Source organism: Bos grunniens, chromosome 11, assembly GCF_055505025.1.
Source record: "Bos grunniens cultivar Pamir isolate PY7600 chromosome 11, Bosgru_T2T1.0, whole genome shotgun sequence".
Lineage (NCBI taxonomy): Eukaryota > Metazoa > Chordata > Mammalia > Artiodactyla > Bovidae > Bos > Bos grunniens.
Window position 1 is genome coordinate 98,276,645 of NC_141175.1, and position 14,532 is coordinate 98,291,176.

Below are 14,532 nucleotides of genomic sequence, written 5' to 3' on the forward strand. Positions count from 1 at the left end.
TGCCTGTGGGAGAAGGCCAAGTCAGAAGTCTTTCTTTCAGTATTTTTCACAAGTGTCAAATGATTTCCTTTCTCTGAAGTTACAACTGGGAATTGACGTTTTATTTGTCATGCCCGGAAATGGTTCTATCCGTCCCTTGTTCCTCTAACCTCCCTTTCCTTTCCTGTCCCTCAGAGCCGCCGCCAACATGATGAGCACCAAGGCCTTCACCCTGGTCCCCGCCATTGAGCGGGAGCAGCTGCTGAGTGACCGGGACCGGGGGTTGCTGGAGTGTGTGGAGTGCTGCGGCCGGAACCTCTATGTGGGCACCAGCGACTGCTTCGTGTACCACTTCCTGCTGGAGGAGAAGACCTTGCCCGGCGGGTCAGCCACGTTCACGGCCACCAGGCAGCTGCACAGACACCTGGGTTTCAAGAAGGCAGTGAGCGAGCTGCGGGCCGCGTCGGCCCTCAGCCGGCTGCTGGTGCTGTGCGACGGCTGCATCAGCCTGGTCCACATGCTAAGCCTGGAGCCCGTGCCCTCAGGCGCCCGCATCAAGGGGGCTACTGCCTTCGCCTTGAATGAGAACCCGGTGAGCGGGGACCCCTTCTGCGTGGAGGTGTGCATCATCTCAGTCAAGCGCAGGACCATCCAGGTCTTCCTGGTGTACGAGGACCGAGTGCAGATTGTCAGGGAGGTGTCCACACCGGAGCAGCCGCTGGCCGTGGCCGTGGACGGCCACTTCCTGTGCCTGGCCCTCACCACCCAGTACATCATCCTCAACTACAGCACGGGCGCCGCCCAGGACCTGTTCCCGTTCTGCAGCGAGGAGAGGCGGCCCATCGTCAAGAGGATCGGGAGACAGGAGTTCCTTCTGGCGGGCCCTGGGGGACTGGGTGAGCAGGGCGCCCGGGCGCCTCCACTAACCTTTCCACTCTGCCCAGTCTCTCCACCTTCTGTCCTTGCTTTCATGCTGAGGTTGGAGAGGGAGGTTGTGGTTGCGAAAAGCAGACACTTGTGGACTGTGTTTGGTGACATTGAGGCAACAGGCAAACAACCGCACGCCCAGTGTCTGCTCAGTTTTCATTAGACTGTTTTGTGAGTGTGGGTTTCATGGCACAAAAATAGGCCAGTCATAGCATCACCTATTTTCTGCTAAAGTAGAGCCTGAGGAACTTCCCAAGTGGCTCAGTGGTGAAGAACCTGCCTGTCAATACAGGAGCCCCAGGAGATGCAGGTTTGATCCCTGGGTCGGGAAGATTCTGGAGAAGGAAATGGCGACCTGCTCCAGTATCCTTGCCTGGGAGATCCCAGGGACAGAGGAGCCTGGCGGGCTGCAGTCCTTGGGGTCGCAAAGAATCGGACACGACTGAGCACAGTACAAAGTAGAGCCTGAAGATGGCTCCAGAGAGAATTCCTGTAAGGGGATAAGTGCAAAAATAAGAATCTGTAAGACTTCCTTATAGGATTTTCTTCTGTGTATGGGTTTCCACCTGGTCTGTGTTTATTCTCCATTCTAAAAAGGAGTTGGGGGAGCTCACTTCTAGATATTTTGAAGTGTGGAGGCTCCAAGGTCATGGCCCTGATTTTCTCTTATTGACTGCAGCTTCATGCTACCAAAAAGCATCTAGTTTAGTTGCTAGCTTCTTGGAAGGGCTTTCCTTGTGTCCTGTGGTCTTTCTATTCTCAGCATCACCTCCTGAGAATCATAGCTGGCCGCGTCGTTTTCGGTCGTAGGCATGGATGACACACAGTGTCAGGCAGAGCTTTGTTTCCTGCAAGGTGGGAATTAGGACGATAGGTTTTCCAAATCAACTGTGTTTTGTTTGCTTGTCTGTATATATCCCCACACCTGATTCAGGAGTCAAAAAAGTCAGACACGACTTAAGCACTGAACAGCAGCAGCAGTTAGCGCTTTAAGTACAAAGTAGATAAACCGTCAGTGAATATGGATGTTATCATTGACAAACACTCAACAGCAGACTGTCTTGAATTGCAGAGTTAGTTGTACCCCTGTATCAGAGAAAACATGGAACCAGAATTACACCTGAACTCTAAGTGGTGGCAGGAGGAGCAGGGCGAGAGTTCCGTATGGGACATCTTGTCGAGTGGCCCACATACAGTAGGTGCTCAATAAGTATCTGAACGAATGCGTTCAGTGTGGAGTGAATGTCTAGGGAAAAGCTGGTGCTGAGAAGGCAATGGCACCCACTTCAGTACTCTTGCCTGGAACATCCCATGGACGGAGGAGCCTGGTAGGCGGCAGTCCATGGGGTCGCTAAGAGTCAGACACGACTGAGCAACTTTACTTTCACTTTTCACTTTCACGCATTGGAGAAGGAAATGGCAACCCACTCCAGTGTTCTTGTCTGGAGAATCCCAGGGATGGGGGAGCCTGGTGGGCTGCTGTCTGTGGGGTCACACAGAGTCGGACACGACTGAAGTGACTTAGCAGTAGCAGAGACACAAACCCATGGGAGGACTGGATGTGGCAGAAAGCTTGTGAAGCTTCTTAAATTGTGCAGAATTCTCTCTTCCCCACGTGTGAGGACACGAGCAGCGTACACCTTCATGTGGGTGCGTGTACACTATTTTTGGTTTGTTTTTTATTTTGTTTTTGTTTGTTTATTTATATGGCTGTGCTGGGTTTTCATTGCTGCAAGGGCCTCTCTCTAGTTGCAGTGAGCAGGGGTGACTCTTTAATTGTGGTTCGCGGGCTTCTCACTGCGGTGGCTTCTCTTGTTGCAGAACACGTGCTCTAGGGCGTGTGGGTTTCCGTAGTTAGAGCATTTGAGCTTAGTTGCTCCAAGGCATGTAGGATCTTCCTGGATTGGGGATGAAACCCTGTCTCTTGCATTGGCAGGTGGATGTTTTACCACTTGAGTCACCAGGGAAGACCCATGTGCACATTTTTTAACCTTATGTTTAATTTAGTTCAGCTCAGTCACTCAATTGTGTCTGACTCTTTGCGACTTCTAGGTATCTCCATGGACTGCAGCACACCAGGCTTCCCTGTCCATCACCAACTCCTGGAGCTTGCTCAGACTCATGTCCATAGAGTCGGTGATGCCATCCAAACATCTCATCCCCTGTCGTCCCCTTCTCCTCCTGCCTTCAATCTTTCCCAGCATCAGGGTCTTTTCAGATGAGTCAGTTCTTCACATTAGGTGGCCGAAATATTGGAGCTTCAGCTTCAGCATCAGTCCTTCCAATGAATATTCATGACTGATTTCCTTTAGAATTGACTGGTTGGATCTCCTTGCATTCCAAGGGACTCTCAAGAGTCTTCTTCAATACCACAGTTCAAAAGCATCAATTCTTCAGCGCTCAGCTTCCTTTATGGTCCAACTCTCACATCCATACATGACTACTGGAAAAACCTTAGCTTTGAGTAGACGGACCTTTGTTGACAAAGTAATGTCTCTGCTTTTTAATATGCTGTCTAGGTTGCTCATAGCTTCTCTTCCAAGGAACAAGCATCTTTTAATTCTATGTTTAATTAGAAGGAGGTATAAGGTGGACATTCTGGGGAGAGAGATTCCCTTCATTAGAACAGATACGAGGGTCTTCTGTCCATGCAGACTGGTATATCATCTCTCCCGTCCTGAAATGTGATTAAGGGGACAGGTATTCCACGTCCAGACACCTCTGCAGAAAACAGGCAAGCAAACCACAGCTCTCTGAAGCCCCCCGACGCTTCCTGTTTTCCCAGGCATGTTCGCCACGGTGGCTGGGATCTCTCAGCGTGCACCTGTTCGCTGGTCAGAGAATGTGATCGGAGCGGCCGTCTGCTTCCCGTATGTTGTTGCCCTGGACGACGAGTTCATCACCGTGCACAGCATGCTGGATCAGCAGCAAAAGCAGACCCTGCCCTTCAAGGAAGGCCACATCCTCCAGGATTTTGAAGGTACGAGTTTCCACTGAATCTTTAGGTCTTTTGTGGTGCTATTTCTTCACTAAATGCTATTAAGGAACCCCTGGGAACATGGCCTCGTGCTGAACACAGAAACTCCATGGGCGATGGTGATCCAGTCTTTGAGCTTCAGGGGCATGGAGATTAAAGGGAAAGAGGCATTAAAAAACAGCTACAGCATTTGAGAGCTTGACAGCAACAAATAAGGCCAGCTAGGAGAACAGAGTAGGAAGTATTTCCTAACCATACCAGGGAGGGCTTCCTGCAGGAGGTGGCATTTGAGCCAAACTTTTGAGGATGAGCTGGAGTCAGCCAAGCACGTATGGTATGAAGGAACCTTTAGGCAGAGAGAAAGGCACATGTGAGTCTGCACAGGAGGGAAGCCCAGGTCCCGGACTGTGTAGGTCATTCAGCATGACTGTGGTGCCCAGTATGTGAGAAGGGCAAGCAGGGGATGAGGCCTCAGCAGATCAGGGCAACCAGGGAGCGAACCACATGAGGGATCTATTGTGGCTCAGTGGTAAAGAAACCGCCTGCCAAGCAGGAGATGTGGTTTCCATCCCTGGGTCTGGAAGATCCCCTGGAGAAGGAAATGGCAACCCACTCCAGTGTTCTTGCCTGGGAAAGCCCATAGACAGAGGAGCCCAGTGGGCTCTAGTCCACAGGGTCTCAGAAGAGTCAGACATGACTTAGCAACTAAACCACAAGAACAACAATTTCATTGTGAGCATCTTCACATGTACTGAAAAGTTGAAAGAGAAGCAAAGTGATTGCCCATCCCCTGTTCACCTGGATTTGGTACTGGTTCCCTTTCAGCTGAGCTGTCTGGAAGTGTGTAGAAGAGATCGTGATACTGAATCCAGAGCCGTGCAGCAGGCATTTTCCCACATAACCCCAGAGCCCTTTCCACACCTCAGAAATGCGCTCTCAGCCCTGCCCCTGGTCAGATTTCCTGGCTTCCTAAGAACACCGCTTGTGAGGTTGCCTTGAAGCCGGGAGCTTATGTCTATCTGTGCAGTCATTGCCTTTGCCCCCAGGGCTCCCCGGACACTGCCCTTCCTGTGTTAGGTGCTAGGAACACAGCCTGCTGAGACTTGTCATCCCACGTGAGCGTGTCAGCGTTCAGCTTGGGCTCCAACACGCACACGCACGGGAGAGGTTATTCACAACAATGTTATATCCTCCGTGGGCTGAGGGTGGAGGCCGCCCCAGGGGGTCACCGGCACAGGGAGGCTGGTGACATACTACCCCAGGCGGGAACGTGGGAAGCCTCCTGGAAGGAGGACCCAACGCGGAGCAGGGGCTGAATCTCCCAAGTGTGGGGGGATGATGCTGGGTGGCATGGAGACAGAGGACGCAGACAAGACCGCCAGGCAGGGAGCCGAGGAAGGGAGGTGCGGGGGCATCCGGCGGGAGAGACCAGGTGGTGGGCCTGGGCTGAAGGTGATAGATCCCAAGGAGTGGGGAGCAGAGGGAGCAGGAAGGTGTGGCTGACCCTGAACAACCTTCAGACAGAAAGACAAGGCCATTCCACTGCTTCCTGGGAACAGGCATTAATTTAGTTGAAACGCACCTCCAGAGAGAGCAGAACTCGCTCTCAATGCTTGGCAGGAGGAGTTCTCTTGGGCGCAGGTCTGACTCTCCTTTGGATTGTGCAGGACCTCATGGTGCCGAGGGTCAGGGTCTCTCATGGGATGGAGACCATAACCCTGGGACTCGGTGATCTTGACCATAGAGGGCAAGTGTGAGATGTTAGCTTATGGTTCAGAATGTCACCTTGTAATCTTAGTTTCTTGTAAACTGACTAACCTGGAGAGAAAAGAATTTTGAACAGCTTTATTTGAAAAAGTGAAAGTGTTAGTTGCTCAGTCATGTCCAGCACTTTTGTGATCCATGGACTGTAGCCCACCAGGCTCCTCTATCCATGGCATTTGCCAGGCAGGAGCACTGGCATGGGTTGCCATGACTGGCATGGGTTGCCATGACCTCCTCCAGGGGATCTTCCAGACCGAGGGATCAAACCCAGGTCTCCCGCTTTGCACACAGATTCTTTTCCATCTGAGCCACCAGGGAAGCCCCAGCCTTATATGAGGAGTAGCATAATTCTTATTGCTCATTTTCTGTGATGGAGCTCTACAGACTCATTTGGATCTATTCAACTGGCTTTAAATTTATCAGCATCATAGAATAAAAAAAGGCAAAGCATCTTTATGTCTTATACTTCAAAAATGTAGTGTTAAGAGTTTGCCTTTTTCTTATGATGGAAAGAAGATAAGAGAAGCATTAATTTCTGATTGCCGTGGCGATTCTGTGTTGGGAGAACTGTGATGACATTGTTCAGAGTCAGCTATCGCTCCTGTGTGGGGTGAAAGCGGGGTGTTTTCTTGCCAGCACAGTGTCCGTTTCCTCTCCAACCTGTTCCATTTCTTCCCAGGAAGAGTGATCGTTGCCACGAGTAAAGGTGTTTACATCTTGGTTCCGCTACCTCTGGAAAAACAAATACAGGACCTGTTAGCCAGCCACCGAGTGGAGGAGGCTCTAGTTCTAGCGAAAGGCGCTCGGAGGAACATCCCAAAGGAAAAATTTCAGGTTTGTAGTCAGCTAGCCATGTGGAAGCGTGCCTCCAAGCTGCTGATTAGAAAATGTTCGGATCTAAGGGCGCCGGGCCCTGCAGACCACTTTGTGTCTGTCACTCAAATTCTCTGTGCGTCCACGTCGTACAGATAAGGACGCAGGCTGAGAGAGGGGGTCGCGATGCCGGCAGAGGCCAAGCCAGGATCTGAGCCTCTGACATGATCCCCATGCTTAATACACCACATTGCATTTCCAATCGCGTTCCTCCAGAGTAGACTACAGGCACTGTGATTACAAGCCAAGAGATCCCCAGCGTAATTGGTTTCCCAATGTAGAATTTGTATTTGTTGGGATGGGGTTTAATTTTTTAAATTTCTACTATCTGTAGGAAAAGCTTTGTGAACCATACTCATAAATCATCTAATATTGCCGGAATCCATCTAATTAATTTCCTTAGGAGAAAGCTTGTAATGCATTTAAGAAATGCTAGCTTTAATATCATTGGTATGATCAATATAGTTGATGAAACAATCATGAATTATTCTCACATCTGATGAAATCAGGTTTTCTAAAATTTGCTTCTTGATTGGTTGCAAGGTGAGTTCAGGTCACGCTGTGTATTTGAGAATGATGACGACTGAGCGACTTCACTTTCACTTTTCACTTTCCTGCATTGGAGAAGGAAATGGCAACCCACTCCAGTGTTCTTGCCTGGAGAATCCCAGGGACGGGGGAGCCTGGTGGGCTGCCGTCTATGGGGTCGCACAGAGTCGGACACGACTGAAGTGACTCAGCAGCAAAGTGTAATATCGGTGCATGCACGCTTCTTACAAACATCTAAGTCACTCATGAAAGATTCTCATGAAGTCAGAGTGATCCCCCTCTTGTTACCTGCTGGCCAGATTTTCAGGACGATATGGTTTGTGGGATGAAGCTGTGCTTTCTGGCCTCCGTGGCTTTTTGCAGCAGAAGGTAGACTAAAGGTGGAAAAAGTCAGGACCTGTCATTTATGGTCACAGGATAAATATTGATAAACTTTTCATCTTTATTCCTTATTTTAAAAAGTTTTATTGAAGTATAATTGATTTACAGTGTTGTGTTAATTACTGTTGTACAGCAGAGTGACTCAGTTATGAATATATATACATTCTTATTCATATTCTTTTCCATTATTGTTATTGCAGGGTTTTGACTGTAGTTCCCAGGTTGCGCTAATGGTAAAGAACCTGCCTGTCAATGCAGAAGACCGAAGAGGTGTGGGTTCGATCCCTGGGTCTGGAAGATCCCCTGGAGAAGGAAATGGCAACCCACTCCAGTATTCTTGCCTAGAGAATCCCACGGACAGAAAGAGGAGCCCGGTGGGCTACAGTCCATGGGGTCGCAAAGACCTGGACATGACTGAGTGATTTAGCACACATGCACCCTGTGCTATGCAGTAGGACCTTGTTTATCTATCCTGTATGCTGTGTCTGCTAATCCCAAACTCCCAGGCCTCCCCTCACCCCAGCCCTATTCCCTGTGTTTTTCAAGTGAGATGATCTGTGAACTTTCAGCAGGGGGCAGCAAAGCACAGAGAAGGAAGCTGTCAGTTCAGGGCGTGTTTCCGAGCTGAGAGCACCTGTTTCTGCCTAGTGCATCGCATCCTGGTGGGAAGGCCAGTGGGGTCTGTCAGCCTCTGCTCTCAGCTCCTCTCCCCCTGGGAGTGGCCTCAGGGGGACGGGCACATATCGGGATCCCCTCTTGGACACACCCAGGGACATACCTCAAATGTGTCTTAAAGAGGCTTTTTCTTAAAGAGGCTTCCTGTGTTGAATTTTTGCCTCCCCCTTGTTTTCCCATGAGCACCCGAACAGTGGGCACTGGCTAGTGTTGGCCCTTATCCTGCCCTCCTGTGTGATGTCCCTGTTGGGGTCTGTCCATCTGGCACACCCCTGTCTCCCCCCACCCCCTGTTGTTTTAGACTCCTATTTGGGCCCAGATATGCAGCCTCAATGACCTTGAACTCGGCCCTGGTTCTCGTGCCTGCATGACCACGGGGAGCCCTCCTCCCTTTTTGCTGGAATTGTGTTCACAGCCCCCTCCTGCATGTCTGCAGCCCATCCTCCACGCCACCGCCGAAGGAGCTTTCTGACGTGTCCACACCCCTGCTGTACGTCCTACAGCGGGCACCTCCTGGCCAGAGTCAGGTCCACACCAGGCGGCCTTGGTGGCTGGGCCCTGCCCCATCCCCAGCCTCTGCTACCGCCTCTGCCCCCGTGTGACCAGGCCTGAGCCACCTGCCACCTGTGTGCTGGGCAGGCACTCCAGAAGCACGCTGAGAACAGGTCAGAAATAAGCAGCGTCACCGACCAAAGACGGGGGTGCTGGGTAAGACAGCTGCCTCTGGGCGTCCTGGGGAGTCTGGGCTGGCCTCCGCCCCTGCGCCATTGCTTTCTTCCCTTGTTGTTTGTGCTGTTTTTTGTCAGTGGAGAAAACATCCATCATCCACCAAATACAGGGTTTTTGGCTTTTTAGATTTTTTTTTTTTAATGTGGGCCGTTTTAAAAATCTTTATTGAATTTGTTACAGTATTGTTTCTGATTTTTGATTTGGTTTTTTGCCTGCAAAGCTTGTGGGATCTTAGTTCCCCAACCAAGGATCGAACCCACACCCCTTGGCTTGGAAGGCAGTCTTAACCACTGGACCACCAGGGAAGTCCCCTAAAATACAGTTTCTATACTGTGCTTACATATGTCTCGTCTCTGAATCTGCCCCATCCTCCAGGCAGCACTGACTCCTCTGAGCTCCCACGGTTATCCCTGTTAACCTATAACACACGGCCGTTTACTCCCCAGCTCCAGCTCGCTCCTCCCCCAGTCCTGGGCAGACACTCGCCTCCATTTCCCTTGGCCCCTGCTCGCGCCTGGGGCTGAACAACAAGGAATGAGTGATGGTTGATTCAGAGCTTTGAACTGGTCTTCAAACAGCTAGGCTCTGTGGATCGGGGAGCAGAAGAGTTTTGGTTTAAAATAGAACTACGAGAGGAAAAGAAGACAGTACTGACAAAAAGGTTCAGAGATAATGTCTCATTCATATTAATGTGTTTTTAAGGGTTGACTGTGACTCTTACAAGGATTAGGGATGTTAGTTATTTTAACTTTAGGAGGCTTGCAACCAAATGCTAGACCCTGGGCTCAGGAAAACCAGAAAGTGGGGAGGGAGAGAGACCAGAAGTTGAGGGGACTGGCTTTTCACAGTTCGCCTTTCTCTCCATTAAAGCGAGTGTTGGTTTTGCTTCACTGAGTTCTGAACTAGGGAGGGATTTAAGGAGAAGTTTAACTGTGGGACTCGGATTAAAGGAATATTCCTTCCAGAGATCCAAAAGGTGAGAAGGCTTAGATCTTTAAGAAGCCAAGCTTAAATTATATTAAGGTTTGGGATGCTGTAAAGACAGAGGCAGTGAGCGGATATTTACAGACGTAGGTGTGTGTCTTACGGAAAGCTTGCTTGATGTGTATCACGTAGTATGGATAGTGTCATATTTAAGCTTGGGCTTTGATACCTGTTCTTTTTTTTTTTCCCCATTTCATCTAAAATTATTTCACTGTGTGTCTTCAAAAGACAAGAAAGCCCCCCTTTGAAACATACGTGTCACATACACCTCCGAAATAAACACCGATTCTTTCCTAGGCTGGGGTGTCCCATCTGCCTGAGTGTCCCCAGTTGTCCTGTAAATGTTTGCATCTTGCATCCTTTTAATCCTGGAGGGAAATCCTGCTAGGGCTGCACCAAAAGATTTCTCTGTTTCAGAGTCATGGGGCGCAGTTCTCTGAGCTGGTCTGCCACCTACTCTTTCCTGTAGATACTTCAGTTCAGTTCAGTTCAGTTGCTCAGTTGTGTCTGACTCTTTGCGGCCCCATGAATCGCAGCACGCCAGGCCTCTCTGTCCATCACCAATTCCCGGAGTTCACTCAGACTCATGTCCATCGAGTCAGTGATGCCATCCAGCCATCTCATCCTCTGTCGTCCCCTTCTCCTCCTGCCCCCAATCCCTCCCAGCATCAGAGTCTTTCCAATGAGTCAACTCTTCACATGAGGTGGCCAAAGTACTGGAGTTTCAACTTTAGCATCATTCCTTCCAAAGAAATCCCAGGGCTGATCTCCTTCAGAATGGACTGGTTGGATCTCCTTGCAGTCCAAGGGACTCTCAAGAGTCTTCTCCAACACCACAGTTCAAAAGCATCGATTCTTTGGCGCTCAGCCTTCTTCACAGTCCAACTCTCACATCCATACATGACCACTGGAAAAACCATAGCCTTGACTAGACGGACCTTTGTTGGCAAAGTAATGTCTCTGCTTTTGAATATGCTGATAGGTTGGTCATAACTTTCCTTCCAAGGAGTAAGCATCTTTTAATTTCATGGCGGCAGTCACCATCTGCGGTGATTTTGGAGCCCAAAAAAATAAAGTCTGACAGTTTCCACTGTTTCCCCATCTATTTCCCATGAAGTGATGGGACTAGATGCCATGATCTTTGTTTTCTGAATGTTGAGCTTTAAGCCAACTTTTCCACTCTCCTCTTTCACTTTCATCAAGAGGCTTTTTAGTTCCTCTTCACTTTCTGCCATAAGGGTGGTGTCATCTGCATATCTGAGGTTATTGATATTTCTCCCAGCAATCTTGATTCCAGCTTGTGCTTCTTCCAGCCCAGCATTTCTCATGATGTACTCTGCATAGAAGTTAAATAAGCAGGGTGACAATATACAGCCTTGATGTACTCCTTTTCCTATTTGGAACCAGTCTGTTGTTCCATGTCCAGTTCTACCTGTTGCTTCCTGACCTGCTTACAGGTTTCTCAAGAGGCAGGTCTGGTGGTCAGGTATTCCCATCTCTTTCAGAATTTTCCACAGTTTATTGTGATTCACACAGTCAAAGGCTTTGGCATAGTCAATAAAGCAGAAATAGATGTTTCTCTTGCTTTTTCGATGATCCAGCGGATGTTGGCAATTTGATCTCTGGTTCCTCTGCCTTTTCTAAAACCAGCTTGAACATCTGGAAGTTCACGGTTCACATAGCGTTAAAGCCTGACTTGGAGAATTTTGAGCATTACTTTACTAGCGTGTGAGATGAGTGCAATTGTGTGGTAGTTTGAGCATTCTTTGGCACTGCCTTTCTTTGGGATTGGAATGAAAACTTTTTCAGAGTTTTTTCAGAGATCTTTTCCAGTCCTGTGGCCACTGCTGAGTTTTCCAAATTTGCTGGCATATTGAGCACTTTCACAGCATCATCTTTCAAGATTTGAAATAGCTCAACTGGAATTCTATCACCTCCACTAGCTTTGTTCGTAGTGATGCTTTCTAAGGCCCACTTGACTTCACATTCCAGGATGTCTGGCTCTAAGTGAGTGATCACACCATCATGATTGTTTTGGTCGTGAAGATCTTTTTTGTACAGTTCTTCTGTGTATTCTTACCACCTCTTCTTAATATCTTCTGTTTCTGTTAGGTCCATACCATTTCTGTCCTTTATTGAGCCCATCTTTGCATGAAATGTTCCCTTGATATCTCTAATTTTCTTGAAGAGATCTCTAGTCTTTCCCATTCTGTTGTTTTCTTCTATTTCTTTGCATTGATCACTGGGGAAGGCTTTCTTATCTCTTCTTGCTATTCTTTGGAACTCTACATTCAGATGCTTATATCTTTCCTTTTCTCCTTTGCTTTTCGCTTCTCTTCTTTTCCCAGCTATTTGTAAGGCCTCCTCAGACAGCCATTTTGCTTTTTGCATTTCTTTTCCATGGGCATCATCTTGATCCCTGTCTCCTGTACAGTGTCACGAACCTCCATCCATAGTTCATCAGGCACTCTGTCTATCAGATCTAGTCCCTTAAATCTATTTCTCACTTCTACTGTATAATCGTAAGGGATTTGATTTAGGTCATACCTGAATGGTCTAGTGGTTTTCCCTACTTTCTTCAATTTAAGTCTGAATTTGGCAATAAGGAGTTCATGATCTGAGCCACAGTCAGCTCCTGGACTTTTGTTTTATAAAGATTGCTCTATTTATTTATCTTTGGCCGTGCTGGGTCTTTGTTGCTGTGCATGGGCTTTCTCTAGTCCGCCAAGCAGGGGATGCTCTCTAGCTGGGGTGTGCAGGCTTCTCATTGCCGTGGTTTCTCCTGTGGAGCACTGGCTCCAGGCGTGTGGGCTTCAGTAGTTGTGGTTCCCTGGCTTCTGAGCTCAAGCTCAGTAGCTGTGGCACACGGACTTAGTTGCTTTGCCGCCTGTGGGGTCTTAGCTCGCTGACCAGGGATCCAACCCACGTGCCCTGCATGGCAAGGTGGCTTCTTAACCACTGGACCACCAGGGGGGTCCTCAAAGTGGAGTTTCATAAAAACTGATCAGGTCAGTAGGTGATTACAAAACAGCAGGTACCATGCCAGGATGTGAGGATGCTAAGGTGAATCGTGGAGTGGCTTCAAGGAACTGATAGCTGCTTGAGCAGCAGGGTGTTCTGGAAGGGGGAGGGATCTAAACGTGACTGGAGTCTTCAGTTGTGAGGAGGTGCAGGCGTGAGCTGAGGTGCTGGAGCCAGGGAGGACACAGCAGAGACGGCTCCACAGAGCCTTTCAGACAAAGGTGGACACACCTCACAGCTAATCAGCCGGGCAGTGACAGGGTCGCGGTGGAATTGAAGACACCACAGGGCATCTTATTTTTTCTTTTGAATTTTTGATTTTGTATTGGAGAATCGCTGACGAACAACAGGGTGATAGTTTCAGGTGAATGAGGAAGGGACTCAGGGCATCTTCCTTGAGTGTGCCGCTATTCCTGGGAGTTTCCAGAACCAGGGGCTCCACAGTCCAAGAAATCTGGGTAGGACCAGATGAGACAAAGATAAGCGGTGCTTGTACTGCAGGAATCCTCAGACTGACTTGTGGGCGTGGCTGTGCATCACCAGTGGGGGAGGGGACGGAAGGCGCAGCATCTCCCCAGCTTCAGCAGGAAAGCCTGCTTATTGGTCTATCCTTAAATGAGATGGACCCCGTGCTCTGAGGGATGCTCGGAAATGCCGCTGTGAAGAGAGTTCCGCAAGAGTGAAGAGGGATGGGCAGCTTCTAGGCTGCCGAGAACACTGGCCTTGTTGACATCCATCTGAGCACTCGAGGTAGCAGCGATCAAGAAAGCCAGGGAGGGTGGGAGGAGGAATACGGACCAGTGGGAAAAAGTGAAAGTGTTTGTCACTCAGTCGTGTCCGACTCTTTGTGACCCCATGGACTGTAGCCCACCAGGCTACCCTGACCATGGGATTCTCCAGCAAGAATAGTAAGAGCGGGTTGCCATTCCCTTCTCCAGGGGATCCTCCCGACTCAGGGATCAAACCTGTGTCTCCTACTCTGCAGGTGGATGCTTTACCACAGAGCCACCAGGGAAGCCCAAAGTATGTTAGTGACTCTTTGTGATACAGACCAGGATGGATGGGAAATCATGAAGAAGAAGGAGCAATGATTATTCAGAGAACAACTTGATCTCGGGAACAAGGGGTGGATTGACATATATGTGTGTGTACTAACATGTTGAGAATAGTTTCGAATAAACCTTGTTTCTTCCTTACCATATAACTTCAGGATTCCCTGTAATAATTAACGTGTAGTCTGGGTTGTGACCAGGACCTCAGTTTCCCTCTCTTGGTGAGTGACTCCAGCTGGTCTGAGCGACGCCGCCTGTGTCCCCTGCAGGTCATGTACCGGCGGATCCTGCTGCAGGCGGGCTTCATACAGTTTGCACAGCTCCAGTTCCTGGAGGCTAAAGAACTCTTCAGGTAACTCGAGGAGTTGGCAGCGAGCCCTCCTGTGTCCCTGCGGTCGGGTCTGCGGTTGGACCTCCGTCGTCACTGGAATGCTGTGACGGGAGAGTCGTGTAGCGGCAGTGCCCTGGGAGGAGTGGGGAGGCCCCCGCCCCCCTTAGCCCAGGGGTCACTGTCGTGTGTCTTCAGGGTGGGGCTGATGAGAGGCGTATAGAGTGGTCCTCGGAGAGAGGAGACGGCAGTTCTAAAGAGTGCATGTGATGACCTGTGGATTCCCTGAGGGC

At 49.4% G+C, this 14,532-nt stretch overlaps 1 protein-coding gene across 3 annotated transcripts in view; it reads left to right on the forward strand.

Annotated features, from left to right (window-relative positions):
• The window catches only part of TGFBRAP1 (transforming growth factor beta receptor associated protein 1), a 33,933-nt gene that overhangs the window by 6,553 nt on the left and 12,848 nt on the right, over window positions 1–14,532 (forward strand). For 2 of the 3 annotated variants that reach the window (XR_015137347.1, XM_086327762.1), the window contains exons 2-5: window positions 175–875; window positions 3,692–3,886; window positions 6,327–6,481; window positions 14,181–14,263. Coding sequence is in view for 2 of the 3 variants with exons in the window: in XM_086327762.1 (XP_086183888.1) it covers window positions 188–875; window positions 3,692–3,886; window positions 6,327–6,481; window positions 14,181–14,263 (1,121 nt within the window). In the remaining variant the exon portion in view is untranslated. Of the gene's footprint in view, window positions 1–174; window positions 876–3,691; window positions 3,887–6,326; window positions 6,482–7,650; window positions 7,721–14,180; window positions 14,264–14,532 lie in introns of those variants that run through there. The other variant, XM_086327763.1, reaches the window with a different exon arrangement.